We start from the raw sequence: 27,311 nt of genomic DNA on the forward strand, positions 1-27,311 counted from the left end.
GAATACAGTGTGTGAGTTGGGTGACTCTAGGCAAACAAGGACTCCAAGCATCAGTTTTCTCCTCAAAAGGGGATTAGACTCCTCCTGCCCTACTCATAGTTGTGATCAGATGGAAAAGTTCTTTGTAAACTTTGTGCATAGTTGTCCTTATAACACCCAAAACGTTCAAGAGAAAGTTTAGAGGAATAACTACATAAAAAGAATACCCTTGTTATTTTTTAAATGTGTGTATCTATCTAAAGAGAGAAACTTCTTCTGTGCTGCTGTCAATACCTAAAATCATATTTTCCCATTTCGCCTTTTTGAAAAAAACCAAATTACTTTTTATTGACTTTCTGTAGTTGGATGTACATTTCCATCTGGTGCTCTTGGATTTACAACCCTGTGCTATAGGCATGCACTGGCCTCTGTCATTCCTTCAGCTTTGATAGTTTAAAAAAAATAAATGAGTATAACACAACTTTAGTGAAAGATATTGTAGTTTATTAGAATGTCAGTCTTTAAACTCAAATTTAGCCTTGCCAATTCAGTGCGGCTTCTGTGGAAGCCCATAGTTCCTTCCCTGATCCATTTCCTGGTCCCACCCTCCTACTAACATTCCAGCTACAATCTTCATGGAAGTTCACAATGACAATCAGACAAAGCACTACCTTAAGCATCTGGTATTGAAGATGCTTTTGTATTTTATTACCAAATAAACTTTGCAGACAGCAATCTTTCAATGCCTTGGCATCTGAGCTAGGCATCTGCAAGGCAGAGCTGGCTCTGCAGCAGCAAATTAATGGATTGAAATGCTAAGTGAGTTCTCACTGGCAAGAAATCTGTAGGGACAATGGATGAGTCAAACTGGGTGCTGTGAAATGAGAACAAAAAGATCAAGGATGTTCTCATGTTAGGGCAGCCTCTTGGCCTAGGCTCTCATTGCCAGAAATGAACTTGGATTAGAATTTGTCACTCACAACACACCAATGGGACCACTCAGACCGTCTCTTTGCCCTTTATTGTGAAGACATCAGCAAGAAACCCATCCCTGTCCCCACTGTGATCTTACATGTCTTGAAAAGACAAAATTGCATACCTACAAGGAACTTAGAGCTTCACCCCTCAGAAACCGCAGTCCTAAGTTTTTGAGTGACTCAAGGTGGCCTGGAGGGCGGCGGCAGCAGTGGCACCAGGCTCATCTTCAGGCATCTAGGACGGCACTCTGTCTTCTCCACCAAGGCAGCCTTCTGACCCTCTTCATCCTGCTCCCATCAGTGGCAAAGCAAAGGCCATGGCTTTGTGATATGGTGACAGAGCCCACCCATAAGGCTTAGCTGGAATCTTGCACTTGGATCAGGGCAAAAAAAAAGTGTTCTTGCTTTAGCAAACAAAGCAATTTTCCTTTTCCATCCAGACTAGACCACCTGAGGAGAATTTGAAAAGAGAAGAAAAATGAGTGAGAGGAAGTGAGAGGAAATGCAGGGGTGGGGCTCCTGAGTCAGGCTCTATCTCCCCGAAGATACCTTGGCAAATGCAAAGGAGGGCTCTGTCTGCAGCTACCTTGAACAGCCCCAGAGACCTGTAGGGTTACTCCCAAGACTATGGAAACTGTGTTAGTTACTGCACAGAGGCACTGAGGTACTGACCTTCGATTTTTGAAATGCTCATTTGAATCACTGAAGAGAAAGAAAAACTGCTTCCTCTCCCCACCAGCAACCACAAAGTGTTTCATCAGACCCACGTGCATTGCTCCGAGAGGAGGTACTTCAAGTTGTAAGGGAGTGGAATTCTACTTGGGCTTTCTCTTCCCAGTCTCATCACTGGCTCTCAAAGCCCCTGAAGAGATGTCAGAAACCCACCTTTGGTGTTTGTAAGCACGGGGAATTTTTCAGGAGAGTGACCCTAAGAAATCAAAGCCAGTTGTGACTCGGAGATCTACAGGACAAGGGCACCTATGTCAACAACATGCCCACCACCGAGTTGCACCATCTGCTCGTGACAGTACATTCCTGGAACTCTGCATCTGGTAAACAGCTGTCACAAGAGCCATTTCTCCCTGACACAGACTGCTCCTTTTATTGGTGACCTATTAGTCAACAACACCAAGGGGGCAACATTGTTTGTTAAGCCTCAATGATGACCTTACGCTCTTTGCTCCCACTTTTTATATCAACCTCATAAGCCTCCCTTAGCACACACAAATTATCAGCAAAAAGTATTAAAGGTAATGCTAGAAATAGCACAAACACTGTCAGAAGATGATTAACTCACAGACATTAAAGAGACAAAAACTCAACAGAAAGATACCCTGCAGACTATTGTGGCCATTTAGGCACACTTGATTGAAAAATGGTTAGGAACAGAGAATTTTAATAGGCTTAATTTAAACTGAGATGACTCAAGAATTGCAAACAAAAAATTTCTGCATGCAGCAGCACTACTCAATTTAGACTGAATTGCCTGATGATTAATTAATTTGGGACAGTGCTCACTGAAAAATTGCCATAGACGTGCATCTGTCAGACGAATTTGCCACAGATTGTCAAAGCTTCGTGACAGGAATGGCCCAGACCCAGGGACCTGTCCACTCAGTAGGTGGCCCCTTGCTCTTTTAATGAGAACTACCCTCATTGCCAAATATCACAAGCTCCAGGCTAAAATGGGCAGAGCTCACCTAGTTTAGTAAACCCAGGGGGTCACAGAATCAATTCCATATTAACTTTGAAAAGGATGTTAAATTGAAAACAAAGGATTATGGAAACTGAGAGCAGAAAAATGATAACAGCCAGCATCTATTGAGCAGTGAACATTTACTATATACTGGGCTTTGTTCTAAGCACTGTATTCCTATTATTTTAGTTAATCTGCACCACAATTCCATGCATTAGATACAATCTCTACCTTACACATGAAAAGACTTAGAGATTATCTACTTGATTTACAAGTGAAGTCCAGAGGGGTTCAACAAGACTTACCTATGGTCAAATAACCAAGCGCGACAAAGGGAGGACCCAAACAACATCCCTTCACACCAGTTTAGTGTTCCAAACCCTTGTGAGTGGTGGCAGACATTCTTTTTACAAGGTGCCTTGGGTTCAGAAGAGGCATAAAACCCTTCTAAACCCTTGTTCTTTACCAAAGCCATGGCCAGCCGACTAAGGGGGTCAGCTAGGTGTCATTGGCCTGGCAGAAATGGTGATATAGCTGGTCTTCTCATGCTCTCTTTAATGAGCAGAGGCCTGGGGCAATAGGAAAGGGTACTGGACACTGGAGCCTGAACCGAGGAATTGTCTACGTGCATCATGCAAACATCACTTGTCTACATGCGTCTATGCCATGTCAAGGAGGACAAAGTAAGAGGAAGCTTCTGGGAAGTAATTAAATCAAAACTTCATCCATACATGACAGAGGGGACAAATTTGAGGAGGAGCCAAAGTGACAGAAACTAGGAAAACAAATTAGAGTAGGAGGTTCAGAGGGGATGGTGGGTTGGAAAGACATCTACCAAACTAAAAACAAAGACCCCTCTGAGGAGGCGTCTTAGTCAGAGGTGGTGGTAGAGGGTCATTTTATCTGTATTCTATTAAATTTCTCAGTGACAATGGTCTTGTGTATTTATATTTCATTTGCTATTAAAATGAATTAAATATTTTCAAAAGGAGAAGAGATCAATGAAAGGCAGGGACAGTACCTAGACTTGTACAAGTTACGGAGAGCTTTCTGTCTGGTACCCTGAATGTGGGTTATTTTAAGGTCATTAAGGTCACTGCATTAGTCCAAGAAGCCTTGACAGTTACATCCCCTGTGACCAAGACTACTTCTTCTGTCCTGAACCTGGTACCCTAGATCTGCCTTGAAGATGGGGTCAAGAGGACCCACAGGCCTCTATGTACATTTCAGTTAGTCACCTTAGACAGTCTGAGTCTCTTCCAGTGACCACTGAGCTAGCTAAAAGAATCCACTAATTCTTTCTTATCCACTTATATAGATCCATTGAATTATAGGCAAGTTTAAAAGAAGGAAAAAAGATAAATAGAGGAAATAGGCCAATTTATTCACTGCCAGACAGAATCAACACCAACACCCTGCCCCATGTTCTTCCTTCTTCGTCTCAGCATAGGACAATCTTCCTCGGGTCCTAATGGACTCCCCTAGCCATGGATGTGGCTGGATATAGAGGCCATGGCTGCACTTCGACCACAAGTGGACCTTTCTAGATGCCTGCCAAGGCTCATTTCCAGGGGAAACCCAAGAGGCCGGTTCTGGTTCCATAGCATCATGCAAAAGGAACAACACGCCAGCCCAGCCGAACTTCCTAGAGACCTGGACTTTATTCTTTTTTTGTTCCCTCCTTTTTTCCTCTTCCACACTTTGCTCCACCCAATGCACATTTGCATTACTGTCTGAGTATTGTCTACTCTTAACCAAACCCTCTCTCAAGAGTTTATTACATCAAAGCTCAGGCTTTAGTGCTCATTGGCTTATTCAAACCTAAGACCCCTTTTTTTTAACTCCATGTGTCCTTTATACTTGTTCCTGTAAATCCTTCCCCTTTTCCCCTGAAATTCCCTCCCCTCTCCCCTCTGGTCACTATCAGCCTGTTCTTTATTTCAGTGTCTTTGGTTATATTTTGCTTGTTTGTTTGTTTTGTTGTTTAGCTTCCTGTCAAAGGTGAGATCATATGGTATTTGTCTTTTACCACCTGGCTTATTTCACTCAGCATAATGCTTTCCAGTGCCATCCATGCTGTTGCAAAAGGTAGGAGCTCCTTCTTTCTTTCTGCTGCATAGAATTCCATTGTGTAAATGTACCATAGTTTTTTGATCCATTCATTTACTGATGGGCACCTAGGTTGCTTCCAACTCTTGGCTATTGTACATTGTGCTGCTATGAACATTGGGGTGCATAGGTTCTTTTGGATTGGTGTTTCAGGGTTCTTAGGATATAATCCTAGCAGTGGAATTGCTGGGTCAAAAGGCAGATCCATTTTTAGTTTTCTGAGAAAATTCTGTACACTTTCCATAGTGGTTGTACCAGTCTGCAATCCCACCAATGGCATTTACACAATGGAATTCTATGCAGCAGAAAGAAAGAAGGAGCTCCTACCCTTTGCAACCACATGGATAGAACTGGAGAGCATTATGCTAAGTGAAATAAGCCAGGTGGTGAAAGACAAACACCATATGATCTCACCTTTAACGAGAACCTAAACAACAAAACAAACAGGCAAAATATAACAAAAGACACTGAAATAGACAACAGGCTGACGGTGACCAGAGGGGAGAGGGAAGGAAATATCAGGGGAAAGGAGGAAGGGTTTACAGGAACAAGTATAAAGGACACATGGACAAAAACAAGGGGCAGGGTGGAAATGGGAGGGAGGTGGGGAGGGTTGGCGGGGGCTGGCATGGGAGTACAAGGCAGAAAACTGTACTTGAACACAATTAAATAAACTTTAAAAAAGAAAATAAAAAGAAAAAAATGTAAACCAAATAAACTTTCATTAAAACATTAAAAAAGCAAACAAATAAATAAATACACCTAAGACCCTTAAGTTCAAATAATCAGGTTGTCATGTGGCCAAGAAAAGAGTGTTTTGGGGAGAAGGGAGTGTTCCAATGGACAGAGAATTATCCAATAGCCTTGAGGAGGTAAAGGTTACAACTGGTACCTAGTAAAATGTTCTGTAAATACTGCATTTTGTGAATGTTAAATCAATAAATGTCCTAATGCTAGCCTAAGGCACCTCCTTTCCCATTGCAACAAAGCATGTGGCAACCCTTTTTGAATTGCCTTCATTTATTAAACAAATATTTATTGAGCATCTACTATGTACCAGACACTCACAGTCACTGGGAATAACAAGATGGACAAAGTCTCTGCATTCATGGACCTTAGGTTTGGTGGGGAAAAGTGGAATAAAATAATAAATACACAAGTAAATAATATAATACTAGCAAGCAATAAAACGTAATAATTTTAATGCTTAGCAAATAAGTAAACATTTGATTTAAATTTTAATTTATTTCTTAATTAATAATCCACATCCAGTATTTTAATAATAAAACAGTAGTGAATAATTAACTGTCAAATATTAAGTGCTATAAAGAAAATAAGGCTGAGTAACAGGCCTGAGAAGGAGTTGCAAGGGTTAGGTGGTGTCTACCTTAAAAAGCCTGCTTGGAGTGCCTCTTAGTGATCCGAATGTAGAAGAGCCAGCCACTTATGAATCTGGTTTAGCGTCCATCCAATACAAAGGTACTGAGCCTGGCACACATTAACCAAGTCTGAGTCCAGTGTGGCTGAGCCCAGAGGAGGAGGAGGAGGAGGCCAGTAGTAGGAGAGAAGGTCTCAGAGTTGGGGAAGACTACCTCGCACTGGCCTCTCAGGCCGTGGTGACAAATGTGGGTTTCCTTCCACATTGGGAAGCCTCTGGAGACTTTTAAGCAAGGTCTGTTTTAATTTTTAAATCAATGTTAGCTGCTGTGTCAAATGGACTCTAAGACAAGAATGGGGGCAGGGAGCTGTGTATCACACACAGGAACCACTGGCGGCTTGAACCAGGGAGGTACCTGTGGGGCAGGTGAGAAGAGGCAGGTTACAATGGGGACAAAACCTTAAAATACACTGGCCTTCTTCAGGGACTGGATCTTCCCAACACTTGCACTCCTGTTTAATTTGGTGCCTCCAAGAAGCCTTTGCACTTCCCCATACCTGACCAATCAGACAGGAACACCGCATGCTGAGACAGCTGGTTTCCTTGCTTCCCATTTATAGAAATAAAAACTCTCATTTTGCTGAAAGGGAAAGATAATCATGAAAAAATGAAGAGGTGATCTTTTCTTCCCTTGTAGACTCCCACCTAGAGCTGTTGGTATCTACTATAAAGATTTTTTTTTTCAAAAAAGAGGTGTTTATTTTAGACATATTTTCCCAAGCTCTCCAGAACAAAACGTTATTCACTTTTACATAGGGGTGTTTTTTTTAATAATTTTTTTATTTAATTCTTGTTCAAGTACAGCTTTCTGTCTTATATTCCCAACCCTGCCCGCCCCCTGCCCCATGCTTCCTGCCTCCCTCCCATTTCCTCCCCCACCCTTAGTTATTGTCCATGTGTCCTTATAAAGATTAAATTAAGTGCAAAAGTAATCAGAATGTGACCTGAAGGCAAAGAACAATCACACAGAACTGGCTTCACCCGCCCAGCTGAAATCTCTGGGCAATTCTGTGTCCTGGTGTATCTCGTTGAGTGGCCCCCATCCCAACAGCAAAGCACGAGGAACCTGCCTTCATTCTGCAGGCAGGGAAACACAAAAATGCCTAGGTGCAATGGGACCTCAGCTCCTGGGGGTGGGCGCTGAAGCAAACTCTCCTGAGACGCAATGGAATTAGCAGTTCCCCAAGCACTAAATCCATCAAAGCAATCACTGAGACTGAGTCCCTTCCCTCCCGCCCTAGAGATAAGATTTCAGCCCATCCCTAAAGGGCGCAGAGGTTAGTCATTTCTGAGCAGAGCAGACCAAGAGAGCCCTTAGCTATGGCAGAGGAAGCTAAAGTTCCTGCATGTGTCCAGGGTTACTGAGTGACAGGATGCACATACAACTACATCTCCAAGCGTGCAGCCAGCTCTCTCAAGGCCACCTCTCTCTCTCTCTCTCTCTTTCTCACTCTCTCTCTCAAAAGGAAGATTCAAAGAACAGAGGTAGCTATCATTTTAGTCGCACAAAGACTCCCTACAGTGTCATGTCACTGGCAAAGCATTACATCTGCAGCCCAAACTGGGATGCAAAGCATCAGGATGGCTACCTGGGCTGTGCAGCTCTGGTTTCAAGGCTGCCCTCCCAAAACTTGGCTCTGCAGCACAGAGCGCCTCAGGTTATGATTGCACAAGTTAATCCATGTAAAAGTGCTGAAGCAGCACCTGGCACAAACGAGAGCTCAATAAAGATTAACTATCGTTGTTAACGATGTTTTTCTACAAGAATTACTGTATTATGTGTTTGCATTTAGGTTAGTTTCCCCTTACACATTAGGACCTCCAAAGCATCTTATTTATCTCAAGCATGTCTGAGCCTGGAACTGTGCTGGGCTCAATAAAAGGTTGGGGTTTGAATTGCAATATTTACTCAGGGGTGATAGAAATGAAAAGAGGGTAGCTTTTTCAAAATAAAAAGCAGATGAAATATGAATTTCCTTAACCTCTTCCTTATGTTATCTTCTTTTTCTCCATAACAACCCCTCAATTTTGCAGGTCTCAGTGACATTTCCTATAATGGGAACGGTTCCCATTGAGCCTCAGTGGAACTCGTGACACTAATCACCAAGCACAGTTCAAACTCAGTCAATTTTGATATTTCCAGGGCTCTCCAGAAGGAATTGGATGACACAGAGGGTACACAGAAGGGCTCAAGCAATATGAACAGATTTATTTGAGAGCTCTACACTATTGCCTCCCTCCAAGTGCCTCCTGACATACAGGGAACCAATAATCATAATAGTAAAAACAATGACACCACTACCTGCGGAGCACCTAGTATATGTACAATGCTAAACACGCTCACATATGACATTTAATCCACCTGGAGAAACAAAGTACATGTTCTGTCATTCTCTAACTAAAGCACCGAACAGTCACAATGAGCCACTGGCTTAAGGTCACACCACCAGTAGTAAAATGTTGAGATTCAAACTCAAGTTCATAGCTCTCCAAAGCTCACTCGTGTAACCACTCAAGCCTAAAAGGGCCTCTGGCCACACAGCCCAGATCTGAAGCACAAATGCCACAGCACTGGTGATCTGCAGGGCAGAGTACAGGGCACCTCCCATGCCCCGGTCTGTCTGTCGGCTCCACAGCAAGGTGTGGCTGCCCAGCATATCTCATCTGCCTTTTACCTGTCCCCAGAGACTGCTACATCTAAAACGTGACCACTGCTGGTTTGTCACTTATACCTAAAGAACCTACTGCTGTTTTCTTTCCTGGAGGAACAAAGGTCTCTGAGGCACAAGTGTGTATTGCCACGAGTCTCTGAGGCAAAGCGTGTATTGATTAGTCTCATCAATATTCAGCATCCACTTAGACTTGGACTTTTAGTCCACTCCTTACTTGCCTTGCTCCTCCTCCTCTAAACTATAACCAGTCTTGGGAAGCTGGAAAGAGACAGGCAGAAGCCAGCCACCTGCATGTGCTCCACTCACTACAGGACCTGGATTAAGAGGAGGACTCCGACGCCACACAATGACAGATCAGGTAAAGCAGTATTGTATTCATTTTGCAAGTCAGTGAGCATATGGAGGATTTGGAGGATGTTAGGGGTAGCTAGCCACAGATCAAAGCTACTTCTCTTGCCAAGTGATAGTTCATATTGGTTTTAAAGAGTCATATTTCCTATTCAGTAACTAGGATTTTAAGGGTATTTGCTCTGTTTTCCAACTAGTCAGCGTAACTTCTTCTCAAACAATTCTGCATGACCATATTACTAAGGAATATGTTTTTTAAAAGGCAAATTAACCTGAATCTAACTAATCATGAACACTGGCATGAAATCTTCAGAAATGTCAGTGTATGAAAAACCAGAGCTAGGAGGACTATTCTGAATTAAAGGAAACTAAGAATGACAACCACATGCAACAAGTGCTCATGGGTCACCGAAAGAAGAAGAAAACAGCTTTAAAGAGACAATATGGGCATAGCTGGGAAATTTTTTAAATGGGCTGCATATTAGATAGTATTTGTATACCCAGTACTTTATTTGATGTGATAATGGCATTATAATTATGTAGGCAAATGGCTCTATGCTTAGTGAATACATGCTGGGGAGTTGGGAGTGAAGTGACAGGAATATCTTCAACTGATTTTGGAATGAGGCAGACACAGCAACCACAACGCACACACAAACACACAGCGAGCGTTAACCGAATGCGATGTTACCCATCGGTCAGCGCAGGCAAAGGCGAACGGAGTGTTCACTGCACTACTCTTTCAACTTCTCTGTAGATACATGTAAGACTTTTCAAAATGAAAACTTGAAAATAAAAGGGGAATGTACTGTTGCTCCCTTATAAGTGTCCCCCCACCAAATGCACCCACCTGTGTACACAGTCATGCAACAGGAAATCTGTGTCCCTCTTAAAGTGGAGGGTCTCTAAACTCTGATCTGGTGTAAACTACTCTGCTGAGCATTCCTTTACGGCAGTCAGTGACAGGGCTGGGCGCACGCACCAGCTTCAAGGTGTGGTGGTGTTGTTTCTCTGCCCTGCTACCAGGATTAAGTTATTTCACTGAGCTTGGGCTGTTTTTATATTGTGATAAAATAAGAACAGTTTGGGATATAACATAAGGATATAATATAGGATATTCAGGATTATAATCGTTCTTTACAATTGGAGAGTTAGTTACATGAGAGACTCAGATGACAAACATTTTAAAGTTAATAGTTGTATATTAATATAATGTATATTTAAAGAATAATTAGGACATCATGATTTTCTATTATAACCCAGGATACAGCTAAAGCAGTTAGAACTTTGGAAATAATATAAAGCTAAATATTAAGTAAATAACTACACAGATGGTATGTGAATTTGGCAAAAAAATCCCGAAGGTAGTGTTCAAGTAACTGAAGTTTAGAAGATGCTGCAAAACAGAAGGTAATGTGCCCACTGCACTGCGGGCACACAGCAGACGCTCAAGCTTTAGAAATTATGCGATAGGAATTTATTTGAGAACTGGGGACTTGCCTAATGATGGAACCCAAAATGAATGAGAACTGATGTGAAGCACAATGTTTCAGCTTTGTAAATCCACCCGGACTTGGAAAGAATGGGGTAAGCTTGAGGGGAAGGGTCAGAAGATGGGGCCCTGACTCTGGATGTGCTCAGGAATCACTGTGTGACTCGAACAAAGGATTTGGACTCAGCTTCCTCACTTGAAAGAATGAAGAGATTTGACTAGAATCCATTGGTCTCTAAGGTCTCTTTCAGCTTGAAAATCTATAGCTTGAAAGGCTTTTTCAAGAGTTGGTGCTAGACCACCTTTGGGTCAGCATTTGGAGGCATGGGATTTAGAGGAAAGAGTATAGGCTTCTCTCCTTCCCATAGCTGCTGAAAATCTGCTGTTCTGTTTAGCAGCGCAAATTCAACAACATCAGCTCGGAGCTCTAATGCCAGCAGAATACCTGTTACGTACTTGCTGCCTGTGTGTGCTGGACACCCCACTTAATCTCTGAGTCCTGGCTGCCTCACCTGTAAAATGGCAATCATTTCATGTACTTTACAGTACTGTTGTGAAAATTATCAGGGATGCATGAAAAGTTGATAGGTGGTTGTTTGGCAAGAATGATGAATGAGGTGACAATGATGTGCTTGAAGAGGCCATTGTTTTATGGCCCTTTCACTATTTCTAGGAAGACCACATTATGTATCGTATTTTGTCAGTATAATTATACTATGTATTAGGGAATATTATACCCATTTGGGGGGCAAATCATTATTCTACAAGTTACTGGCTGAGTAACTTGAGAACTTGACCTCGTCTAGTTATCTCTAATAAGGATATTAATGGTGCTGCCGTGAGTAGTGTGGTAGGCAGAATAATGGTCCTCCAGAAATGTCTGCAACCTCATCCCCCAAACTTGTGAATATGTTACCTTATGCAGCAAAAGGTAACATAGTCACAGGCTTTTATGACTTTAATTCACAGGTTATATGACTTATAAATGTCATTGAGGTTATAGACCTTGAAATGGGGAGATTCTCCTGGATTATCCAAATGGGCCAAAATCAAATCCCATGAATTTTTCAAAGGGGAGAGCTTTCCTGGTTGTGGTCAGGGTCAGAGAGATGCGACGTGAGGCCTTCACCTGCCCATTTCTGGCTACGAAGATGGAGGAAGGGTGCCACCGGCAAAGGAATGTGGTGGCGCCTGGAGCTGGGAATGGCCCTTTACAGTCAGCACAAAAACACAGCCGCTGGTTCTACAGTCACAAGGAACTAAATTATAACCTCAGTGTGATTTTCCCCCCACAGCCTCTGGAAAAGAACACAGCCTTCCAACCCCTTAATTTTAGTCTGGGGAGACTTGTACCAGCCTTCTAACCTATGAGAACTATACAAGAACAAATTTGTGGTAGTCGAGCCACTGTCTTGATGGTTGCTTGTACTAGCAGAAAGAGAAAACTAATGTGGGCAAATGAGATAACACACTTGTAGCAGTGAACAAGCATCCAGCAGGCATGGTCACTATTATCAGGCCCTGACATTGTGTTTGTGTTGCACCTGATCAGATTGTCAGTGACGGGTATTATCAGGGAAGGGGGTTAAAGCTCCCATGAGGTGTCCCTTGGTCCCCTCCCTGCTGGTGATGGTCACTACCTGCAGATGGGAGCCAATTCTCTCTCCCAGGAAGGAGCTGAAGGGGGAAAAGGATTTAAAGGGAAACTACCAACCATGTGAATGGAATCCCATCTTAACTTTGGCTGCCTGAACCGCTGAGTTGTAGATGTCTAGTTATGTTTTAGAGGACAATGCGTGCATCAAACACCATATTGTGTGAGTGAAAGCATGTGTATATCTGTATATTTTAAATATAATGTATTTTTAAATGTATTTACAATCATTGGATTAATATTTGTGTGTAAATAATTATATGTATACATGCATATGATCTATATCTAATAAATACATCATGTACATTATATGATATATCCTTCTTTGCGCGTGTGTGTGTGTATTCACACTCTATACAGTCAAGTTAGGGTCAGCTTTGAAGTCCTTTCAGAGAAAGAGGTCGCTGGGAGGGAAAGCCTACTGGGTGCCATGTGCAATTAATTCTGAATTAGTGGAAAGAGAAGGAGCAAACCAACAGAATTCCACCCCAGAATTCTAGGTCAGCAGTAGGTCTGGGCTGCAGCCAGGGAGCTGAACATGTTACATGCTCTCCAAGTAGAGTCCGGTTTCACAGCCTCTGAACTAACTCCAAGGGCCCTCAAGGTGGTTCTGCAATAACACTTTGTTGGTGACCCAACATTTCTGATCTCTCGACTGATTGGGAAGTGAGGAATGCTGGTTAATTAGCTATTTTTATGCTGGAATAGGGGGATTTACAATCATCCCCCAATATAGATAAAAACTGAAGCTCCTATTGGGGAAATGGTTTCGGCCACATACCCATTAAGTATCCAAATGGAAACTGGAATTCATGTTGCCATAACTGTATCCTATGTTACTCATTTTTAAAATTTTAAATTATGTAATTATACATGAAATCATTTCCTTATTAAATGTCTAATAATATAAATAAAAGAAAAAATACTCCTTTTCTCCTCTTCTCCAATCTCACTTTTCTCCTCAAACATCCTCTCATTTGTTTTTCAAGAAACTATTCTGTAGTTCTCTCCACCCAGTGGCTGCAGCCTTCCGCCACTGGGCCCTTTTGGGCCCAGCAGCCTGAAGAAAAAAAGAGATAAAGTCTTTTTAAAACCAGAAAACTCTTTAAAACACGAAAAAAAATCAGAGAAAAAGAAAGAAAAGGCTAATCTTTTTTGGAAAACCCTGGGAAAGTTCCAGCTTGCCTGCACTGGACCAACGCGGCCCCACCGCACCTGGGCATCCGTTCCTTCCGCCTGGTGGTCAGGGGTTGAATGTCTGCGTCCACACATCTCTGTTCTGGCTGCCTGTCTGCGCCTCGTGGAAGCCCCAAACACAAGCACCGGCCTCCCCGCCAACGACGCATGGGCGCTGCCCTTTGCAGCTGGCCAGTTGGCACCCACAAATATTTTGTATCCCTCTTTCCTGGCTGCTGTAACGGTAAACCGCCAGGATCCCGAGGCCAATATATAGAGAGAAATGTGTGTCCCGGGAGCTGCGTGGGCACCATTTAGTTACCTCTTTAAGAATTTTTATAATTTGGAGGGAAGTCTCCATTTTAATAAATCTGTTTTTGAAATGTGGAGCTTCAGACCAGGACAGCCAAAAATGACAAACTCTCAGGGACAGCTGTGTCGCTTTTGCCTTTTGTCTGCAGTCTTGCAGTCTCGAACAACAAGTCCAGGAATCTTCTGTCCCTTCCTGCTTCTGAGCCGACTGCAGTTTCTCCGCGTCACTGCCACCTGCGAGCCGCAGCGTGGGCATGGGCCAGGCTCCATGAAAAGCCCACCTTTTCTGTGTGGTGCCTGTAAGACACCCTCCTGGCTAGGTTCAGGGTGGCGAGGGTGGGGGGAGATGAAGGCTGCAGCCAGCCGTGACCCTACAGCCTCCCTCTACCTGGGTGACCTGCACTGAGGCCATGCCATGTGAAAAGTTCAGCCTGCGGGGCCTGTGCTGTCTGTCCATCAGGGTCTGCAGCTGCTCCCTGGGTTCTGCCTAGGCCAACTTCCAGAAGCTGGCTGATGCTGAGCGGGCCTTGGGTACCGGGAACTTGGATGGGACTAGGGAAAGCCAATCCGCATCGTGTGGTCTCAGCAGCACCCCTCTTGGAGAAAACCTGGGGTGGGAAACATGGTCATCAAGAACCTAGACAAATCTATAGATAACAAGGTACTTTATGATACTTTTCCCACTTTTGGAAGCATTCTGTCCTGCAAGGTGGTGTGTGAGAAGAACGGTTCTAAGGGTTATACCTTTGTTCACTTCTGTACCCAAGGGGCTACAGACAAGGCCCAGAAGATGAATGACATGCTCCTCAATGACCGCAAAGTGTCCCTGAGCAGATTCAAGTCTCTAAAAAAATGGGAAGCTAACCTGAAGCCAAAGCCAAGGAGTTTACCAGTGTGTATATCAAAGACTCTGGGGGAGAATGGATGATGAGAATCTGAAAGTGCTGCCTCGTCAGTTTGGTAAGACCCTCAGTGTCAAGGTGATGAGAGGTGCCAGTGGAAAGTCCAAAGGCTTTGGCTTTGTGAGTTATGAAAAACACAAGGATGCCAATAAGTCATGGAAGAGAATGGAAAAGAAATCAGTGGGAAGGTCATTTTTGTAGGCCGTGTTCAGAAGAAAAATAGAATGGTAGACCTAATTAAAACAGGAATTCGAACAGCTGTAACAAGAGAGAATTAGTCAATATATCGAGAGCAAATCTTTATCGTAAGAACTTGGACGACACCACTGATGATGAGAAGGTAAGCATTTTCTCCTTTCAGATCCATCACCAGTGCCAATGCTTCTCATCTCCCAAAGAGGCAACCAAAGCCTCCTTCTGAGATGAACAGATGCACCGTGGGCTCCAAGCCACTGTATGTTGCTCTGACCCAGAGGAAGGAAGAGTGAAAGGCTTCCCTTACCAACCAGTATATGCAGCGGTTGGCTGGAATGAGCGCACTGCCTGACAATGCCATCTTAAATCAGTTCCAGCCTGTAGCTGGTGGCTGCTTTGTGGGAAGGCTCAGGGAAGACTTCCATATTACACACGTAACCAGTTGGCATAATGAGGCCTAATCCATGCTGGCAGCAAGATGGAGACCTCACGGCTTCCAAGGAATGCCCAGTATTGTACGCTAGTCTGGGCCTTGTCCAACTCCTTACCATCTGGCTCCAACTGGTAATGCTCAGGCCTCTCGTGGTCTCCCTACTTCTGCTCAGAAAGTTGGTTCTGAGTGCCTGGACCACTTGGCTATGGACTTTGGTGGGGCTGGTGCTGCCCAACAAGGGCTGACTGACAGCTACCAGTCTGGAAGTGTTTACACAGCTGTGCGGAACTTAGCATCCTGTGCTCCTGTGGCTGCTGCTGCCCCTTGGGCTATTGCACCATACAAGTACGCCTGCAGTGTCCACGGCCTTCACTCTACCATTCCAAGTTTGCAGGCCAGAGGTCCTGCAAAGGTCCAGCCTGTGGTCCATATACAGGAGCAGGAGCCCCTGACTACCTCCATGCTGGTCACAGCACCCTTCCAGGAACAGAAGCAAATGCTGGGAGAATGTTTGTTCCCGCTTATCCAAATCATGCATTCGAACCTGGCGGGAAAGATTATGGGAATTCTGCTAGAGATGGACCCCTGCAAGCAGCTGCAGGCACTGGAGTCCTCTGAGTCTCTCTGCTCCGAGGTGGATGAAGCCGGAGTGATTCTATAGGTTCATTGTGCCAAGAAAGAAACTGCCCAGAGGTGGATGCTGCTGCTGCTAATACCTGTTAGGCAAGGAAATAACCAGTTCAAAAGCCAAGGAACCCCTCATGGAATTCAGCTCAAGGTTTGAAGATTTCCTAGTTTATTCTATGGACTTCAACACCAAAAACCACAAACTGCAAATTTAATAGGTCATTTTGTATCAAAAGTTCAATTAGGAAACACTTAGAATTTTTTCAATTAAAAGAATGTATTGTCTGGTTCTGCTATTGTGGATTTTGATTTTTCCCCCCAGAAATTGGTTTTATTTGATATACTCTCAGTTTTTCAATTAAAAAATCTCCAAAAGGAGAAAAATATATGTTCTATGAATTGTATATAACATGCATAAATCAAAGATTACTCAGATTTAAGCCTTTAAAAAACATTAGAGTACACAACTTCCTTTGTTATTAACAATTTCAGTACATGATCACATTATTCCTTTTAACTGCTGCATAGTGTATTGCATGTATCTGATGTATATATATAATGATGCATTTGAATCTATTTGGCCATTAAGCACCAAACAACATTAGGTTCTTTCCATAATTTTCACTGTCACATACAAACACACACACAAAATGCTGCATCAAATGTCCTTATATGTGACTCTATATGCATGATATGATTTCTCTTAAAAGGTTAGATGTGTAAATGTGTGTTGAAAAGGATAAACGCTCTGCCCCTTTCTACATTTTTGTTTGTTTTTTGTAGCTACAGGAAGTTGCAGGGAAAATAACCCACAGGTCTAGGTTCAACTAGATGAAAATCCTGAATGTACTACCTGGGTATTGATGTGGGTTGTTACAAAGACTGGTTGAACCCCTTGTACAAGTTTTGAGGTATTTTCGTACCGTAGCCATGTCCAGGAGCTCCTCGTCTCTTTGTTATTGGCGCCTTATTTTCTTTCTCTCAATGATATAAATGTTTTCATCTTAGCAGTTCCCTTTGGGTAGTAATGATTCGAGTTCTCAATTCTGATTTTGTATCAAGTACAGATATTCAGGGTCCAGCAGAAGTAATGCCTGCTTGAGTGTGACTGGTAGGGCAATAATATGGGTATAATAATTTATAGTTGTAATTTGAACATTTCACCTAAAATGTCATATGCTGTGCTTGAGTGTGATATTGTTATGTTACAGAATGATCTGTTTATGATTTTATAATAAAAGATTTTATAATAAAGGGGGGTTATTTGTACTGGACATTACACACACACACACACACACACACACTTTTGATTCCATCCCTGGAAGAAGCGTGCCAACTCTTTTCAACTTCAGCAGTGTAAGAGAAGTAATGAATGGCTCTCCCATTTTGGTATAAATGACCCTGCCAGGGGCATAGGGCTCACTGTGAGTATCAAGGCATGAGGACCAGACTGTGGAGCCCACCAGAAGTCCAAGGTCTGGTGTGACAGGAGATGGGTAACTGAACTTACCTGGAGTTTCCCAGCCCTGTGCTTCATTTCCCACAGATCACTGGAACCTTGGTTTTCGCTGTTCTCACTGCCGTGCTGGGATCCTTCCAGTTTGGATATGACGCTGGTGTGATAAATGCCCCTCAACAGGCAAGTGACACATGCACAATTTAAATCCCTTTCTGGAAATTCCTATCAATATCAGACAGATATCTGTTTCTCATGTGGAGAAATCAAGTGTGCCCATGCAGGGAATGTGGGGTAATCCCAGCCTTCTGTTGGGAATCATGTGTGTGGTTCCAAAGCCCGTAACTTGGCTTTGACTCCTCTTCACTTCATAATCTTCAGAAGAAAATAAAGAGCAATAAGTAATTCTTGATCTTTGCTTTTTGCTAAATCCACAGGGGAAAAAAAACCTTTAACCAGAATACCATGTGCCTTAGGATGTTTTTTTTCAAAGTTAATAGCTTATTGCAGCATTCATTCAGACCTCTCAGCTGTATACAAATGGAAATGCCAGGGAATGGAGGAAACTATAGAAGGATATGTTTCATTCTGTGCACAAACATCTATTGAATACCAACTCACTGTGCATAAAGAGCTTTAACATCTCCCCAGTTTGACCCTCCCAATAATCTCGCACTCATTTCTAGGCCAGATTAAAACCTTTAGGAGCATTAACACTAAAACAGATTCTAGTCCTTCTCTGCATTACTGTCTTCTATGGGTGCTTCAAAGTAAAATAATACAAAACTTAGATAATGGTCAAGAAGCTTCACAATACATGGATTTTTTCCCACGATGACCATTTGGATGGGTATTTTTAAAAATATCAAATAATTTCCATCATTCTTCTCATTTATTTTATGCATCCCTACTCTGGTACCCAGTGAATAGACAGAAGAGGGATGTCATTTTTCTCAGCTCTCACAGCCTAAAATTGAGTGGGAGGAGCCAGAACTTGACTCCCACTGCCCTAATTCACGCTGTCAGGTCACTTAGTGTGGGATTGATGTCTTGTACCTCTTCTTATCACCAAGGCCAAGCACAATGATTGGCGTAAAGAAGTTCAATCAAGTGTTTAGTGAAGGAGAGAGAGAATGAAAGCTGGCAGGGGTCAGGGAAGGCTGGCAAAGATGAAAACACAGACTTCTGTTGGGTGCCTTCTGCAAATCAATCATACTTTACCTGCTTCTTTTACAACATTAGACTCCAAGGAAAATGTGAGATCTCGCAGGATGTGAGATGTAAGATGTGAAATGTGTGTTCACCAGTCAGTTCATCATCTGAAATGAGTTGCTCCTTGGACCAACAGCTGTGCTCTGGTCAGGTGCCATGTATCACATGACTGTGGCAGACCTCACTGAGGTTGGGAGATTTAGGAAATAACGCTGTGGGGCAGGGGGTGTCTTTTTTTGTGGGTGATGGCAACATGTGCCAATTTAGCAGGTTTTCTTAAACTTACCTCAATATCACCGTAATTGGCAGGGCCTCTTTTTGTGGAAGACCATTTCAAATCCTTACTTAAAGCATCCTTTCTAGTCTTAGAGGGAAACTTAATCTAAGGTTTCCTCTCCTTCTATCACAGTCCTAGACCCAGACCTGAAGCCAATGATTCCCCACTGACATTGGGCTTTGTGCCCTCTCTGTAACCCCTTCCTTTAAACACTGTCACATAGTAAGAGTCACTCAGGCCCATTTGTTTTTATTAGCAGAATGACATTTAGGATTATTTTAAGGTATTTATAAATCACATGTTCTATGATTATGAAAAACTACACATGCTTGTTGCAGAAAGTATTAGGAAAAAATTACCCATAATTATTCTCTCACATGGAGCAGACTGCTGAGAACATTTTGGGTATTTCCTTCCAGCTGCTTTTCTATGTACAAGTATATTATACATATAGCGTGATCTTCAAATGAGGGAAATTTTTTGGTCAGACTTCTTTTATCATAAGAGGAAGTCAATTCTTTCCCTCACTCAGCTGACTTTCCCAAGTAGTCCTTCACCCATGACAGGCAGCCTAGGGCAGCTGCATTCCAGGTCCTCGTCGAAGGTCCTCCCTGATCATGGCTGCTGAATAATGACCAAGTCGCCATTGAGAGAAATGGCATTGAGTTCTCTCTCTGGAAGAGAGCCTGAAGGATGTGCCTTTTCTCCGTTATACTTTCATATGATCTTTGCCTCGATTGAAACACATTATAAAGTATGGCTCTGTGAAGTTCAGTTTTGAATATTGTTCATCCTATTACACACTGAACTCAATGAGAAGCTATAGGTGGCAATGTCTTCTCGGGGGCCAGTGAGTATTTTTAATCTTTGGAATTCATCAGTAAACATGACTGTTTTCCTCTCTACCCATCGGCTGCTAGGAAGTTTATTGCTAAATTACAGTTCACTTCTAGTGAAGATACAGCACCTAGTGTTTGAATTTTGTAAAATGACTTTATTTCAGGTTTCATCTTTCCCAAATTTTAAAAATATCACTTTCATGTTTCTATGAAAGTATTTACATAAGTCAGTTTAAATCCTGTTATGTAAGGGCAACACTGGTGTGGAAATGTATCTTTTTAGCCTGCAGAATATTTCAATTTGAATAGTAGACAACACTTACCACTTGAAAAATTTTACATAAAAACCCATATTTCCAGCTTCTCTTTAAAAATGAAAGGTCATCAACACTAGTCTCAGGTTTGCTGCTTCCTCCTTCGGATGGGACAAATTCCCTCCAGTGCCATGGTCCTGCTCACTCTCTGTTATACCCTCAACAATAAACAGGGCATTTCAGTCCTCCTGTGAAAGTGCTCCTCGTTTATTTGTTCCCACTTGCTTCCTGTTGGCACCGGAATCTGTGACCTCTGTTTTATACGATATGGTCAACTATAAATAAATCTGTGAGTGTTTGTATGTGTGTAAGGCACATAACTGAGCTGATCCTGTTTAAATACCTAACAAGTACTTTAAAGAAAAAAAACTAGCAGGCAACATAGAACCAGAGGCATAGAAACATGGAACAGACTGACAGATTTAAGAGGGGAGGGACGGGGGGGACTGGTTGAGAGAAGATGAAGAAATTAGTCAAAGAACACGTATGAATGACCTACAGACATGAACAGCAGTGTGGAGAAGGGCTGTGGAAGTGAGGAGCAGGCAGGGTGGAGGGGCAGATGGAAAATAATTGACACAACTGTAATAGCATACACAATAAAATATTTAAATTAAAATTTTATAAAAAGAAAAAACAGCCCTGGCTTGTGTAGCTCCGTGGATTGAAGTTGGGCCTGTGAACCAGAAGATTGTGGTTCGATTCCCAGTCAGGGCACATGCCTGGGTTGCAGGCCAGTTAGTTCCCAGCAGGGGATACATAGGAGGCAACCATACATTGGTATTTCTCTCCCTCTCTCCTTTCCCTCTAAAGATAAATAAATAAAAATATTTTAAAATATTAAAAATAAAAATAAACAAAGTTTTAAATACAAAATAAAATTATTTTTAAAAACATAAAAATATATAAAATGTTTGAAATGTTGAAGTTATTTTTTAATTGTATTTCCTCAGGTAATAATAGCCCATTATAGATATGTTTTGGAGGGTCCACTGGACGACCGAAAAGGTGTCAACAACGATGCTTTGGACAGTACAGAGGGCCTGCCTACAAATCCACCCTTCCTAACTCCAACACCAACCCCTTGGGCTGAAGAAGAGTCGACAGCTTCTGGCCTCACCACTATGTACTGGTCCCTGTCTGTGTCCATCTTTGCAATTGGTGGAATGATCGCGTCATTCTTTGGAGGATGGCTAGGGGACAAGATTGGAAGGTAGGCAAATTTCACAAATAAGCATAAGCACAAAAACTTGAGTGTTTTAGGTTTATTAGAATTGGCTTAGAAAAAAATCATCTTTCTTTTTGTGGAGTAGTTTCACAGTTATTTTTTTAATGTGTGACCCTATGAGTTAGGTTGGTGTTGAACCAAGTAATGGAAAAAGCTGCTGCACCAATTTGCTTAATTGTGGAGGCATTTACAGAAAAAGTAAGTTTGGTGGAATACTGCCTTGGTTCCTGGTTTCTAAGTCATAAAATATGCTAAGAAACTACCAAACAAATTATTAACTCAAGAGCACAATGGAAGAACCAAAAGTAAAAATTTTAACCAGGGGGTCCATTGTTTGCTTCACCAAATTGCTCCGTTTCTCAGACACCCAGTTTTTCCTCTTCAGACTAGAATTTGGCATTTGGATCAGTCAGGTTCTAAGATCCAGGTAACATTCCCCAGCCCCCAAGTGCTGAGACACTTGGCCTGGGGTTTATAGCGGCTGCTATTGCCATCTCAAAGCCCAACCAGGGATGAAGCCAGTGGTGCCTCCATTCCTCTCTTCTGGTTTCTATGAGGTGTTTTGCACTAAAGACATCAGTGGAACTCCTTTACACCCAAATTGTACTCAGTCGTGTGACATACTAAAGCTCTTGGGATCCTCTCAGCCCCCATAAAGAGGAAAAAAATAAAATTAGAAAATCAAGTGATTATTTCTTTAAATGTGTTTTCTACTCAAGTGATTATTTTCTTTAAATGTGTTTTCTGAGTGCACCTTTTGTTTATTAGCTACCTTTTCCCGGTGATGAAAGTAAATTTATATACAAAGATGGAAAATTTAGAAAATTCAAAAACCTTTAAAAATGTAAACAACACAGGCTAAGATACAACTGTACTAGTAATTCTGGATCACACATTGTTTAGTTTTCAAAATTCCTACTTTAAGTTATCATTTTATCCCTCTGGTTATAAAATTCTGATAACTTTTTTCTTTTATACTAGAGTTTTAGAACTAGAGTTCTATATTAGGACTCTAAGAAATTTTCTTAGTAACAGGCAGTGGCATGGGAACCCAAGTTTTATTCTTTTTCTTATTTGAAAGAGACTTTTCTCTACCACAAAAGATAAATGATCAGTTCCTCAAGTTGATACTGATTTTATCAACTTGCTGGATTTTAGCTGAACTTTAAACCAGAATCCATAAATTACAGAGTTAATAAACTGACTCATCATAAAAAATATAAATTATTTTATTTTGTACCAAATTGGTTTAAACAATAACCAGTAACTGGAAATTTTTCTAAGTTATTTTTAGAATAAATAAAATTAATCAAAATTAAATTAAAATGTTAAATATGGACAAACTAAGTCTTTTAGCAGGTACTGATGTTTTATACTTCTTCCCACCCCTGAGAAGAAATGGGAGCCCTTGCTCTCTCCTATTTAGAAACAAGGATCTGAGAGGCCCAGCGACTTAATTTGAAACATGTAGTGTCCTAGTGATTGAACTAGGATGTATGTCCTCTCAATTCTCAGGATTTAACACTAGGACTGGTCACACCCGAAGACAATGTCAAATGACCAATTATCAAATGACTAAAAGTGAGGCTTCCTCCAGCTCTCAGTGGAAAAATGATTCTCCATGAGAAACAGCTATAAAATTAATAATTTTAACTTTAAAAATTAACCCAAAAGAGTTTAGTCTCTCCTATAAAACTATCTTTCTAGGGGTGATTTGCTCAGAAATAATTTTCCTTATTGCCCAGGTCATTACTTCACCAGTGAAAAGTAAATAAATGAAAATGTATTTTTCTATCACTGCTTTTACTTGTACAATAATAGTCAGTAGATATCTGTAGGCGTTATTTTTCAGTTTGGGTTCTCAGCGTCGAGTTTTCCAAGGCTATGGGTTTATCACACTTTAATTGCAAGAATGTGGCAGGGCGGCCATGGTCTGTGCAATCCGCACTACCTGGGGAATGCTTTCTTTCTTTTGTGTGGAAAACGGAACTCACTAAAACGAAGCATTACCCTTTGGTTTCACACAGATCAAGTCTCAACTCTGTCACTTAATAGTTATGTGAAAATGAGCAAGTTACCTAAGTTCTCTAAGACGTTTCCTTCGGAACCCTACCTTGTGGCATTACTGGGAGTACTGAAAGAGAGGGAATGTAAAGGGTTTAGCACAACGCCTGGTGCAGAGGAAGCAGGCAGCAAGTGCAGCCTTACTTTGATGATGATGACTGCGAGAACAACAATGGCAATGATGAAGCCCATGCTAACAGGAGTATTTGGAGCAAGATTTAAAGAAATATACTTCCTTCTCCTTGATTCAACCATTTCAAGTATTTCTAGATTATTTTTCTTGGCCATTTCCCACATCTGAGCAGAAGCTAAAATCCTTTCAGTTATATAAAGTGCTCCAGTACCCAGTGGTGCCGAAGAAGAGGGGCTTTAGAGCAATCTGGTGTCAAAACTACGTCCAGGTTATTAGGACTTCTTTAAAACCTCTCCCAACTCTGCTAAATAAAATAGACTATGAACCAGCTAGAAACAATTTTTAAATATCACTTACTGTATTTCCTGCCCGCTAGCCTTGTGTAAAGACAGCACTTCACAGAGAAAACCCATTTTGTAGTCTGCAGCTCTGAAGCTGATCAGCTCTAAGTCACTGGTTCCCCTGCCTTTGAGTAGTTGGTAGCTTCCATGCATTATCACTCTAATGACTTACCACACACTTGGTGCCTTCCAGCAACACACACTTATTTTCTCCCACTTGTGGAGGTCAGAAGCCCAAATTCAGTTTCACTTGGCTGAAGTCAAGGTGTCAGCAGGGCTGGTTTCTTCTGGAGGTTCGGAGGGAGGAATCTGTTTCCCTGCCCTTGTCCAGCTTCCATATTCCTGGGCTTGTGGTCCTTCCTCTATTTTCACAGCACATCAGTGCACTCTTTACTTTCATCGCCATATCGCCTTCTCTTCTGCCTTCCTCTTATAAGGACACGTGTGATTAGATAGTTGGGCCCACCTGGATAATCCAGGATAAGCCCTTCATCTCAAAATCCTTAGTTTAATCACATCTGGAAAATCCCTTTTGTCATGTAAGGTGACACATTCCCAGGGTATGAGGATTAGTTCATGGACTTTTGGGGGGTGTTATTTTTCAGTCTATTGCATGGTTGTTGGGCAATTATTGCAGTATGAGAGTTCATAGTTTTACTCTCAAAAAATTGTTTGGTGTTAAAGACACTTGCTTAGGAAAGCTCACTTTTTAAAATCTGGAACATTAAAAGAGAACAGAACAGATGCTTACATTCTTTGTAGCACACACATTTCCATACTGTCCACTCAGATTATATCATTGACCTTATCACCATCTACTTTGGAAGAGGCTTCTTTGTACCTCACTTTTCCACTTAATAGGAATAAATATATAAAAATATCAAATTTCATAGGATTAATTTTGAAAATGTTTTTATTGCTATTGTCAGCTTTTTTACACATTTTACATAAGTTAACATTAATTTGTGGATTCTGAAAATATGCTGACATACAATTTTAAAATAACAGTAATTATAACTCTCTATGATAACATCTATTGAAAAATTGTGATGGAGGATTGTAACCCACCATTCTTTTGACGTTGTTTCTGTAAGTGCTGACTCTGACTAATATGTAGCTTGTAGATGAACAACCTGTTTGTACAAGAAGCCTAGGAACTAATTTCAAAAGATATAGACCCCAACCTTCAGGCAATCTAGTTCTGGGAAATTTGCTGACCTTCAACCATGGAGCCAGGATGATGTGAAGTCAGTATGACATGAATGCAGGGTGACTAAACCAGGATGGTGCACACCGGACCACCACTTGCCTAATTGGAATGGACTGTGCTTGTCTGCACATAGAGACCTTTCGACCCCCTCTTTTAATCTCTTTCTTTGTTGTGTTCACCTTTTCCTCTTTTAAAAACCTCTGCCTCCACTGAGAGATGTAAATGGACTTTGAGACGTGAGTCCTCCATCTTCCAGGTGGCGGGCATCTGCGAATAAACCACTTTCCTTTACATCAGCACCTGCCTCTTGAATATTAGCTTTCGTAGAGGCAGGCAGCTCTGGACCTGCTTTCTGTTACGGTTTTTGGTGATGCAGATGGGACTATGTGGACCCCAGCAAAACCTGGAGGAGTCTCAGCTGCTTGTGGCAGGCTGAACCCATGGTAGGAATTGCAGAAGTCCCACAGTTCTTTATCTCGGGAACTCTCTCTGTTCTCCCTCTCAAGGCCATCAGCAGCCTTTAAACGCGTTGCTGATGAAATGAAATAAGTCTCTGGAGAGTTGACAGGTTCCAGCTGGGGAGCTGATGGACTCCAGTCTTAATAGTTTTTTTTCTACTTGGAATATTATTGTTCAGAGAAATTTGCATGGGAATCATAGTGCTTTCTAATTATCTCTTAGAAGTTTCTCTGTTCCTGGGCAGGAGGAAGTCAGTTTCAGTTTGAGAGCACACCTCTGATTATCCTGGTTACAGTTATTCTTTGCTTGTTTTCTTATCTTTTGGGAAACTTGGTTTGATCTTTGCTGTTTTGTATGCCCCCAGAATCTTCTGCCTCTGCTGTTTGGGCTGTACCATTTGGGCCTTTAATGGTTATTCACAGTACCGGTCCATGTGAGATAGTGTCTCTGATAGTTGGGCTTTTGTGTCTTAGTGGTACCAGTTGGTATCAGATAATGGGTCTGCTATTTGGGCTTCATGCCATTTGGATCTTGTCAGGGTCATTTGTAACTCAATGTGGTGTGAGATAAGACTCTAAGTCTAGTGTCTCATTCCCTCCTTTTAGAGTATTTCATTTTAGAATACTAGTTTGCTTGAATTTTGTCTTTGCTTTAGGTTTTGTTTCTGTTTCTGTTTGAAAGGAATGGGCTCAGTCTCAGTCTCAAAATGTTTTGCTAAACCTCGGTAAATGGAATAAGATCTCTAATGTTGTTACATCATAAGGATTCTATTGAGAAAAAATTTAAGTTGATTGTTTAAAGAGGGAAAAAGATCCCACTCCCTTGTTAGATAGTAAAAAGCTCAGGAAGCAAAACAATGAGAAAATATGTCTCTTAAACACTCTGAATCCACCTTCTGGAGGCCCAGGAGCTGCTTCGGTCTTGGAAACAGGCCGTGCCGCACACCTAGTGTCTCCTCCTTCCCTCTTATCCAGACTCCCAAAAGTTTTCAAGGGCACTAGATAATGAGACAGCTCACTTTTGAGCACACTCAAGAAATGCAGTAATCACCAAGGATAAAAAATGTAAATGTATTTTCCAGTAGGGAAAAACTGTTTATGAAAGTTATTAAATGTGTTTATAAATTTGTCAATCTAAAGCATGCTTACTGCTTACTTTAAGTTGTTACTAGAAATTGAGAATTTTAATTGAATTTGGAAAAATACATGGTTCTGATAATGAAAGGTAAATTGTGGCAATATATCTTTAAACAATAGAATTGAGTGTGGGTTATTCTAAAGTTAGTTATGTCTGGATGAGTTGAAAGGGCAAAGTAAAATGCGCCAGAAGTGTTGAAGGAGGATTGTGTAAGCTGCAGAAATTCTATCTGAGTTGAAGAGGGTCTGTGTAAGTCACAGAAAGTCTGTGCAAGTTGAAGAAGGATTGAGTAGCAGGGGTGTCCAACCCATGGCCCGTAGGCCACATGTAACCGAGAATGCCTATGAATGTGGCTCAACATAAAATTGTAAATTTACTTTAAATCTTTTTTTTTTTTTTGCTCATCAGTTTTTGTTAGTGTTTGTGTATTTTATGTGTGACCCAAGACAAGTCTTCTTCTTCCAGTGTGGCCCAGAGGTGCCAAAAGGTTAGATACCACTGGTAGAGGGGGAAAACAAAAGGAGAAGGAGTTAAGGAAGTGAACACGATTGAGAAAGGATAAAGGCACAGGACATACAGGAAGAAAGGACTTTGGAGTAGGAAACTCAAGAAGAGAAATGGAAATGGGGAA

The 27,311-nt window shown here is 41.7% G+C and overlaps 1 protein-coding gene, 2 long non-coding RNA genes and 1 pseudogene across 4 annotated transcripts in view; 2 read left to right on the forward strand and 2 right to left on the reverse strand.

The window, feature by feature from the left end:
- Positions 1-468: 468 nt before the first annotated feature.
- LOC118987511 (uncharacterized) lies at positions 469-2,052 on the reverse strand. Its single transcript, XR_005066579.1, has 2 exons — positions 1,724-2,052; positions 469-1,406 (listed from the first exon to the last, which is right to left on the reverse strand). It is a non-coding gene; the product is annotated as an uncharacterized LOC118987511 (long non-coding RNA).
- A 7,025-nt stretch (positions 2,053-9,077) lies between these two features.
- SLC2A2 (solute carrier family 2 member 2) overlaps positions 9,078-27,311 on the forward strand; it is a 40,719-nt gene continuing 22,485 nt past the window's right edge. The window contains exons 1-3 of one of the 2 annotated variants that reach the window (XM_037046534.1): positions 9,078-9,224; positions 17,555-17,649; positions 21,062-21,321. In XM_037046534.1, the coding sequence (XP_036902429.1) occupies positions 9,218-9,224; positions 17,555-17,649; positions 21,062-21,321 (362 nt within the window). In that variant the 5' untranslated portion in view covers positions 9,078-9,217. The remainder of the gene's footprint in view (positions 9,225-17,554; positions 17,650-21,061; positions 21,322-27,311) is intronic. The other variant, XM_037046533.1, reaches the window with a different exon arrangement.
- On the forward strand, positions 12,703-16,695 carry LOC118987404 (polyadenylate-binding protein 4-like; annotated as a pseudogene).
- Positions 17,580-24,182, reverse strand: LOC118987407 (uncharacterized). Its single transcript, XR_005066559.1, has 2 exons — positions 24,047-24,182; positions 17,580-17,691 (listed from the first exon to the last, which is right to left on the reverse strand). It is a non-coding gene; the product is annotated as an uncharacterized LOC118987407 (long non-coding RNA).

The sequence above is a fragment of the Sturnira hondurensis genome, unplaced genomic scaffold (assembly GCF_014824575.4).
Source record: "Sturnira hondurensis isolate 20B ecotype Veracruz unplaced genomic scaffold, ASM1482457v3 Scaffold0005279, whole genome shotgun sequence".
Taxonomy (NCBI): domain Eukaryota; kingdom Metazoa; phylum Chordata; class Mammalia; order Chiroptera; family Phyllostomidae; genus Sturnira; species Sturnira hondurensis.